The sequence below is a fragment of the Alligator sinensis genome, unplaced genomic scaffold (assembly GCF_000455745.1).
Source record: "Alligator sinensis unplaced genomic scaffold, ASM45574v1 scaffold954_1, whole genome shotgun sequence".
NCBI classification, from domain to species: Eukaryota; Metazoa; Chordata; order Crocodylia; family Alligatoridae; genus Alligator; species Alligator sinensis.
The window spans coordinates 798,152-807,582 of record NW_005842228.1 but is presented as its reverse complement, the minus strand read 5'-3'; the positions used below and the strand labels follow the sequence as shown (position 1 = coordinate 807,582).

Here is a 9,431-nt window from a genome sequence, read left to right as displayed (position 1 = left end):
GCGCGTCGGTGGGGGCGGGTCGGGGGCTGCCGCTCGGACCCCGCAGCTGGGATACCGGCTCGCTGCCTGGCGGGGGCCGGTGCTGTGGCTGCCCCTTTGACTCTCCTTTCCAAACCCCGCGTGTTTTGCTTCCAGAGCGTTCCTCGACCTGGTGGGCCTGCCCGAAGACATGACTACGCAGGTAAAGATGTAACTAACCCGACTCGCCTCTGGCTGGGGGCAGGGGGGCAGCGTTGACCACTTCAATAACGGATGCTCTTCTTTCCCGTTTCAGTACAGCATTCTCTTCAAGCAAGAGCAAGGTAAGAGAAACCCACGGGCTTTTAGGCCGTCCGCTTTTCTTATGTAAAATTCTTATTTCCCTGAGAATTGATGTAACTAAAGAAACTCCTGTGACGTTTCAGGTGATGTTCTTGCCAAGTCTAGATTTTGAGTGGATTTAAAAAACTCTAGCAGTATTTAAACTGAGATGATGAGATGTGGCTGTAATGATGCAGCATTAGCCTTCGTTAACTTCAGTGAGTTTATATTTAGCCTCATGAAAACATTTTTCAAGCTGTCTTACTCTCTTCTTGCCTGGTTCAGGTACACTTGCAAATCCATGTATTGCCAAGAAAAGTAAAGCCCATCCCATTATCCACTTTCCTGATTACTGTAATCGTAGCGCTCCATTCTGTGGTGCCATAGCATCTTTCTCCACAATCCTTTGTTTTCCTGAGCAAGTTCCAACTGCAGAAAATGTCCTACTTCATTCCTGACAGCTTTTCAATGCTCTTATGGAGCTATTTATACTGGCAGTTCATCTCACAAGAAATTTAGAGCCAATAAATAAATACAGTGAATTACTTTCTTTTTTCTTTATTTCATCTTGAATCTAATTATTTTTAATCTCCTTTTTGTGGGTTTTGTTGCTTTATAAACTGCTTCTAGATATTGTCTAATATTGTATTAGCAACTTTCCCATTCTTATGTGGCCATAAAATACATATATTCTTGGCATGCCATAATTTTAGGTTAACCGTGAAGCTACAATGTCTATTGTCTGATTCGGGACGCTGATATAGGTTTCTACTGCCTGAGGCAGGAAATAAAAACAAGCAACTATTGTGGATAAATATATCTGTTAGATTTGAAGAGATAGCTAGGTCTTTTTCCCTAATTTTAATGCTTTATTTCAGCTCATGATGATGCCATCTGGTCAGTTGCATGGGGAAAGAATAAGAAAGATGGTTCTGAAACAGTAATCTCAGGCTCTTTAGATGATTTAGTGAAAGTCTGGAAATGGTAAGTGAGGTGTTCAGTAAGAACTAATTTAAAAATAAAAAAACAGTGTAGACTACCTTGCCAAGCAGTATTTTTTTTTTCCCCCTCCCTTATTCTCAAGAACACCAGTATTGGTGTACTGCAGGGCAGCTCTATGATGAAACTTAGTACCATTCTGTTATTTGAGCCTGTTTTCAGTGGTGCATACTTAGTCAGTAACTGACAGCATCCTGATGTATGTTGAGAATTTGATTTTTCTAAAATGCTTAAGAATAAAAATACACTGGGATATTATCCTTCACTAACAGAGGATGAATGATAAATCACGTTCTTTTAAGAAAGCATTGACAAATACCCTTGTCTTTGAAAGTTAAATAGAAGGAAGACCTAGTGCAAAAGACTGCAAAAATAAAATAACACTTCCATTTAAAGAGCTTCTTACAAGTTATTTATTATTTAGAGAAGTTTTCACTGCATGAATTAATGCTTCATTGCAGCTAATTTTAAAAAAGAGAACAATCGTTTTGCTAAAATAGTGCTTGGAGGGGATATGCCCCCTCTACCTCCTCCTCACTCCATTGTAGGTTTTGAAAGCAGGTTGTGCTTAGCTGCCTGCCTTTTGTCACTTGCAGGGAGGTATAGATTTTAAGTTGAAGGTGTGTTTAGTACCTGAAACTCTTCTTAACTAGTGTTTTATTTCCTTTTTAACAAAAGGAATGATGAAAAATTAGACCTACAGTGGACATTAGAGGGTCATCAACTGGGTGTGGTGTCCGTGGATATCAGCCACACTGGTTCCATTGCAGCATCCAGTTCCCTCGATGCTCATATTCGCCTTTGGGATTTAGAAACTGGCAAACAAATCAAGTCAATAGATGCTGGTCCTGGTAAGATCCCTGTGTTCATTTGGTAACCTGTAATTTCTGCAATGCGTGTACTGTACATATAGTATACAATTAGTGGACAATACAGATGATATAGTAGTTCTCTTTGTAAAACTGCAACACCATGTACATTATTCGAGGGCAGCTACTCTGCTGATTCAAGGTAAACTGATATAGAACTATTTAAACTGAGTCTATTCATGAGAGAGTGCACTAATATGTCAGTCTTTTTAAAAGTTGATTGTAGTTAAATTATGCTAATTTACACAGGCAGGCAAGGTTTCTATCTAATCTTGTTTGTGTTACTTGCATGCTACCTCATTGAAAGGTCAGTTAGTGGTAAAGTGACTCATTTAGGGTGTAGACAGAAGTGCAGTTCCCCACTGTAACTGAGAACGCTTTGCAGGAAGCGTTCTGAGTTGCAACAATCCCTTGGAACAAACAGAAGTTCAACATGCAGCCAGTTTTCCCCTAGGAACAGCCCCTGTGCCCTGCTAGGCTTGAAAGTTTTCAGAATGGGAGGGGGAGAAAGGGAGTGAAGGGAGCTCATTCTATGGGTTCCCCAGCCAGCACTGGAGGGTGGGGTAGGGGAATTGGAGCCCCACACCTTGAGGGGGGGGAGACTCCAATGTACCCACCCCATCCTCCAGCAGGGGCCAAAAACACCTCAGTGTGAATTCCCTCTGCTTCCTTTCTCCCCTGCCTCCCATTCTGAAAACAGCTTGAGGCTGGCAGGCAGCACAGACAGAAGTTACAGAAGACTGTTTTGAAATGTCTTCATTTGACCCCTCATGTGCTGGGGGTCACATTTCCACCCCATTGGCCATTTTTTTTAAGCTGTCTGTAGCCATGCACTTGTTTGGTCACAGCTAAAGACTGCTTTCTGTGGCCAGATTGGGTGAAAATTGTCACTTCTGTCTGTACCCTTAGTTGAGGATGCATAAAGTGAAGTAAAAGCCAGTTTGCTGTTTCATAGATGTATTAATCCAAGTGTTGTTAATCAGAATGTGGCAATGGAAGAATGACCATTTAAACACCGTGATGCAGATTAAGACTATTGATGTGCTAGTGTAGTGCATCCTCCTTCTACACATTTGATCTTACTGGAAACTTGCAATATAACTCTTCTCACTGGGCCAAATACAATGTGTTTATGTGAATAATCCTACAAAAATAAATATTATTGGCTAAGAAATATAATCAATATATACTGTATTAAGTATTCTCTTTCTCTCTCAATACAGTTGATGCCTGGTCCTTGGCTTTTTCACCAGACTCCCAATATCTTGCAACAGGAAGTCATGTGGGAAAAGTAAATATTTTTGGTGTTGAGACTGGGAAAAAAGAATATTCCCTGGACACTAGAGGAAAATTCATCCTTAGCATTGCATATGTAAGAGACTTAACTGATATTCTCTTTTATTATAGTATCATCAGTGCGTTCTAGTGTAAATCAAACTTTCAGATACTGTATTAGCCATTTTAACAAGAACTTTAAAAAAATAAAGACTTCCTACTAAACATTCAATCACTAATTTCTTAAACTGAACATTGCACCTGTATTTGTAACCTTCATTGACCTTTCCTCTATGCATGGTGGTATTTACTATAGTAGATCCTCTGCTGAAATTTATCCAATGTTGTGGAAATGCTTTCTGGAAACATACACTTCAGTATACTTGCACTTCCAGCAAAGACGCCAAAACGATTAGATTACCCCTTTAAATCTGAGTCCCCATAAGGTGGTGACCTTACTGATGGTAAAACTGAAATTTCATAAGATAAATGAGTTCTCCAAAGGGACAGAGAGAGAAATCTGAAATGCAAATAAAACACAAGCCCACAGTCTCTTTTTAAAATAAATATTTGCAATAGAAAACCCCTCATTACTATAAGTAAACTGGAATGAGTGATGCATCTAGGGTAGGAATAATCATACTTTTAAGAGATTTAATTTCAAGCTGTATGATGTTCTTTAACATCAGGAGAATGAAATGTCTGAAGAATAAAATCACTAATATGCACAAAAGTAAGATCCATTTGAAAAACAGAGTCCACACTGTTAAATATCTTGCCTTCCAGGCTGTCTTGATCTGTTTCTCTTCTCTACTCTCCCAATATAAAATGTTAATATGAATATTTGTTAAATGTATAATGTTATATTGTTACAGAGTCCAGATGGAAAATATTTAGCGAGTGGAGCAATAGATGGCATTATCAATATTTTTGATATTGCAACTGGAAAACTTCTGCACACGCTAGAAGGTAAATACTTTGGAATATTTGTAAGCTGCAAGTTACAGATTCATTCTTGATTAAAGTGTTAGTTATGAAATGCTTGATCACTGTGTAATGAACTGAAATGTCAAGCTAATTTATGCCTGTCTTGGTTATTCATGCACAAGGTTACCCCAATAGCTCTGTTTCCAAACCAGTGTCCTTTTATAGATCTATTCTGATTGAAGCACTGTCCCTTTATTTGTAAATATCACTGTCTGTTTCTAAGGGTTAAAGTGTGCATAAATCCAGTTATTAATCTCAGCATGTGTGTAGGTGACAGAGTAGTTACCAACTGACTGTGCCGATTCTCAATTTCAGGCCATGCAATGCCCATTCGCTCATTGACATTTTCTCCAGATTCCCAGCTACTTGTCACAGCTTCAGATGATGGATATATCAAAATTTATGATGTGTAAGTTATCATTTCACAAGATGCACCTGATGGAAGAATTAATATTCTAAGAATTTTTTTTGAACTTTTAACATTTTGGAGGGTCTCTTCTTTTTAGCTTAGTAGTTACAGATGCATTGTTTTATAATTAATAAAGCATCATGGAGTTAGACTCTTTAAAAGGTGCAATAGTACATGGCAGACGTGGCTTGAAAACTGACGGCTTCTACCTATATTTAGATGTGTGTGCGCACCAGCCTTCCCTTCAGCTTGCTCTTGTCTCAACTTTTGAGTTTCCACTGCACATTTTTAAGATGTTCTGCTTCATTCACAATGTTTGCCCTTTATGCTCCGGTGACACTTGGTCTCTTTCATGCTGCACTCCCATTCAGTGATCTGTTGCTCTCCTGACTCATCTTGTTGTCTGGACTCTCTCTTCTCATCTCTCCTCCTAGTGAAATTCCTTTCCAAATCACTATGCTCTGATTTTATAGCTAAGTCAAGATTTATGCTTTAATCCTCGCTGCCTTTCACTTAGACATCATGATTCTGTCACCTGCAGAAGGAGAGGCTTGGTCTTGAATTACAGTGACCTCAGTCACAGAAATCTGTAGACAATAAGGTACATTCCTTGTACTGTACCTTAACAGATGGGCTGCATATTGAATCAACTTTTGAATAGCTTTTGAATAATTTTACAGAAAAACAGCAAAAGCAAGTGTTTAAAATTTACCTGTTCTAACTAAACATTTTTTTTCCCAGATCCATCTCTCTTGTCTAAGTTGCAATCTCTACTAGACTTTAAGAAAATGCGCACACAGCCCCCTGTAGGTATGATGAAAATAAGATGGCATATCACTCTATAGCATGCTAGCAGTGGTTGAAGACCAAAGTGCATCACAGATCTTCTCCAGCAACCTTATTAATAGTTTTAGACAGGATCCATTGTACACAACCTGTTATTCAATTGAGATGAACAATTGCACAGTTATGAACTCTTGGAAAAAAAATAACACGGCTGTTTTAGGCTGCACTGAATCCAACCTTGTAGTTACTCGCTCTTCTGGGATTTGCAAACTGAAGTTTAATATACTTTCATTAAGTGACTGCTAAATCTAAACTCTTTCTCCCACAGGCAACATGCAAACTTGGCAGGGACTCTAAGTGGTCATGGATCCTGGGTATTAAATGTGGCATTTTGTCCTGATGATACCCATTTCGTTTCCAGGTATTTCTTATTTTTAGACTTTTGGGAAAGAAAGGTAATCTTTCATTTATAATGCAGACAGATCACAGAATAAATGTGTTTTTAAAAAAAAACGCAACAAAACAAAAAACCCCACACACACAAAAACCCATTTGGAATTGAATGTACACTGACTGGAAAAGCCATTTTAAATGTATTAGAGGGGAGACTGATATTACTTCGACAAGTACCTTGTATCATCCCACTGAAGTCAGCAAGAGTTGGTTTTTTGTGTGTGGGGTTTTTTTTTTTTTTTTAGAGTGAAATACTTCTGAATGTAAGGAAAGATACTGCACTCTCTTACTACATTAAACTAGAAAGTAAATAACAAAATCTAGTAGGCTGTAAACATATTGCGTTTGTTCCAGGATAAACCATTTTATCCCAGAACAAAGTGCAGTTGTTCAAACAAACATCCATGTCTGTTCCAGGATAAATCCTAAAAAGATTCATGGGATAAGAAGTACTAACAGTTTATCCTGGGGCATTGCAAAATGTGTCTGGTTATTCCAGGATTGTATTATTTAATCAGTGGCAGAAAAGTGGTAGTGCATTCATTCAGTCACTCACTAAACCCTGATAAAACCTTAGCCAGGGACATAAAGGCATGAATGCTCAAAGCGCATTGACAACTTAATTTGACAGTTGTAGCCTAATTTATAATCTGATGCTTTGTGTACATTGTAAATCTAATGAAGACTTAAAAACATTATTCTTCAGAACAAGACAAACTGTTGAATCTGATTGATGCAAGTTGACTAAAAAACTTCAGACTGTGCTTGCTATGCTTGGAATTCTCCTTCATTTACTATGTTCATACAAAAATAACTTAACATTGGTTTAAGAAATGCAACTTCTAGAGTTTGGTAAAGATCTGCATTTTATGTTGCTTCTCCCCAACTTTGATAGTTCTTTATACAGTGGTATGGGATCTTTGGGCTGTTGATTTTATATTGCAATTATATTGTTACTAATTTACATAGTGATTAACAATATTTTCCAGTTCATCTGACAAAAGTGTAAAAGTTTGGGATGCTGGAACAAGGACCTGTGTTCACACTTTCTTTGACCATCAGGATCAGGTATATTAAGAATGAATAATTGTGAATTGTGTGCATTCTTGCCTCATGCCTTAAATTGTACTAATAGAAGAACTTGCACTTTTAGGATACATGGGTTTGATTTTAGTGGGGATAGGATATTGGTTTGGCTTTAAAGGTAGTGCCATGGTATTTTACAGCTGAGAATTTATTTACAGTATTTGAAAAATTAATATCCTAAAAATATTAACTTTTTAAAAAATTGGCTGATCTCTTTCTGTATAATCCTTTGTACAGCCGCAACCAAAAGGCAGTTACAAAGGGCAAAATGGATTCTTGTCAGTCTATTAAATCAAAAGATCTTTGTACACACTCTTTGTAGTATACAGAGCACGTGTCCTTTATGCATTTTTTTTTTTTTTTTTTTCCCCCCACATATACACATTAAGAACACGCCTGAAAACTGGTTTAGTGGCTTTTCCCTGTTAAATATCAAGATTATTGGTTCTTTAAAAGACTTGAATCTGAGCACGCTGTAGTGGGTAGCTAGCTTTCAGCAGGGGAGAGGAAGAAGTAGTTGAGTCTTTACCAAGCTAGTTTTTTCCTCCCCCATTTTTTTTGAACATAAATCTTGACAAACTGAGAGCCAGAGGTGTGGAGTTTTTGTTTGTTTTTTGTTGTGTCCATCGTGTTGTGGTCGTGTCCGTGTCTGTTGTCATCACCCCCCTGCATTAGCAATATTTTACTCTCTTGATATTTCTGAGCTGTTCATTCTCCTAGCTCTCCAGTTAATCATAAAGTTTTTGATGAAGCACAGTAAAATGAGATTTGGATTTTTGAAGATAAAGTAAATTGTTCTCTCTTTGAGAGTCTATAGATCTCTTGTCTTTGGGTCTAACATGCACACTAATAACTCCTCTAGGAAGTGGGTGATGAGGAGTAACAGCGCACATGAAGAAAAATTCTGCAAACACAGTTGTAGATAGTCTTACCCTTTTTGGCAACAAGCTAATGTGCTGTTTTTGTATTTCTTGTACAAGATATTCTCAGTAGTTTGTTCAGACATTTGACCTTGTTAAGTCTCCCAGGTTCATATTGGTTCTGAAGTCCAGTAGATAGACTTCTAGGTTACCTGGTGGTACAGGCAGCCATTCTTGTCTGGTGCACTCCTGCACACCTTCCAGCCTTGCATTTTTTTAGGTTTTTCTCTGTCCTGAAATGAAAATGTCTTTGCTTGGAATAAGGTAATTCCTCTTGTTTAGACTTGCTCATGTAGCTTTTTACTCCTTCATCCAAATCAAGTCCAGTTGCATTGGATGGTGTACAAGGATGATTATTGGTTTGACAGAATTTGAACCGTAGCCACTGACAAGAATACCAGTGAAAAATGTAAAGATGACTAATGCATAAGACCTTATCAGACAAGCAGATGGCAGTGTTCTACTTCAACAGCTAAAGGGTGACATAAGAGGGGAATTACTTTGCATGAAGAACAGTGGAAAGAATGACCTTTAGTAAATGCCATCCACATTTCTTGTGTTCAGCAAACTTATGGACCACAAAGAATATGAAGAAATAATGTCCGATCTTGTTATCCACTGTCATGAGCTATTGTTTATATATTTGTATTGGCAGGTCTGGGGCGTGAAATACAATGGAAATGGTTCCAAAATTGTATCTGTTGGAGATGACCAAGAAATCCATATATATGACTGTCCAATTTAAATACCCTGAAGCAATCCTGGTGGCCAACTAATCTACAGGTTTTCAGAAATACTGATTGCACTTCTCGCGTTGCCACTTAAAAAATGCTTCTTATTTTGTTAATGTGATAACATTTTAATAATGCTCTTCTGAATCTTGAACTCTGACATCAATAGAAAAATGCAAATACTCATACCATTTATATGTATTTTTGTCTTAGGTTTGGCATGAAAGAATTTACATTTTTAAATAAATGAAATAACTATTGTAGCTACAAAATATTTTGTCTCAAGTGCAGACGCTGGAATGGTATGTATTTGGAAACATACTTGTGTGTAGTATCTGCTCATTTTAGCTACCTCCATATCTTTTTTTTTTTTTTCCTCTGAACGATATAAATAGATTTGAGTCTGAAATTGTTGACTAGCTCTGGCTAAAGCTAATTTAGGAAACGTTTCTGAATCTTAGACCACGTACACACGTCAACCATCACCCCTGCTACTGTTAAATATTTGTCTTTATGTGAACAGGGTCATTAAGTTAACACCTGTTTTAGCAATTGTGCTAAGGCATGTGGTTCACTAGTTGTGGCCTAGTCTATAAATTTTTCATTTGATTCCTCT

General features: G+C 37.7%; 1 protein-coding gene across 3 annotated transcripts; it reads left to right on the top strand.

The window, feature by feature from the left end:
• The first annotated feature begins 13 nt into the window (after positions 1–13).
• Positions 14–9,087, top strand: WDR61 (WD repeat domain 61). 3 transcript variants are annotated; one of them, XM_025208412.1, is made up of 11 exons: positions 17–181; positions 275–302; positions 405–518; positions 1,179–1,284; positions 1,978–2,150; positions 3,392–3,540; positions 4,319–4,412; positions 4,746–4,839; positions 5,954–6,046; positions 7,068–7,146; positions 8,740–9,087. In XM_025208412.1, the coding sequence occupies exons 3-11, from the start codon at positions 470–472 to the stop codon at positions 8,827–8,829; spliced, it is 927 nt and encodes a 308-aa protein (XP_025064197.1). In that variant the 5' UTR covers positions 17–181; positions 275–302; positions 405–469; the 3' UTR covers positions 8,830–9,087. The 3 variants fall into 3 exon arrangements, with proteins under 3 accessions (XP_025064198.1, XP_025064197.1, XP_006027278.1); XM_025208413.1 differs by lacking the exons at positions 7,068–7,146; positions 8,740–9,087 and adding an exon at positions 6,785–7,023 and having other exon boundaries at positions 14–181; XM_006027216.3 differs by lacking the exon at positions 405–518.
• The last annotated feature ends 344 nt before the right edge of the window (positions 9,088–9,431 follow it).

Bases quoted from the DNA above. Each gene is read 5' to 3' on its own strand.
- WDR61 (XM_025208412.1), top strand. From the start codon at position 470: ATGATGAGATGTGGCTGTAATGATGCAGCATTAGCCTTCGTTAACTTC. The intron at 519-1,178 runs GTGAGTTTATAT...GCTTTATTTCAG, and splicing joins ATTAGCCTTCGTTAACTTCA to CTCATGATGATGCCATCTGG. The intron at 2,151-3,391 runs GTAAGATCCCTG...CTCTCAATACAG, and splicing joins GTCAATAGATGCTGGTCCTG to TTGATGCCTGGTCCTTGGCT.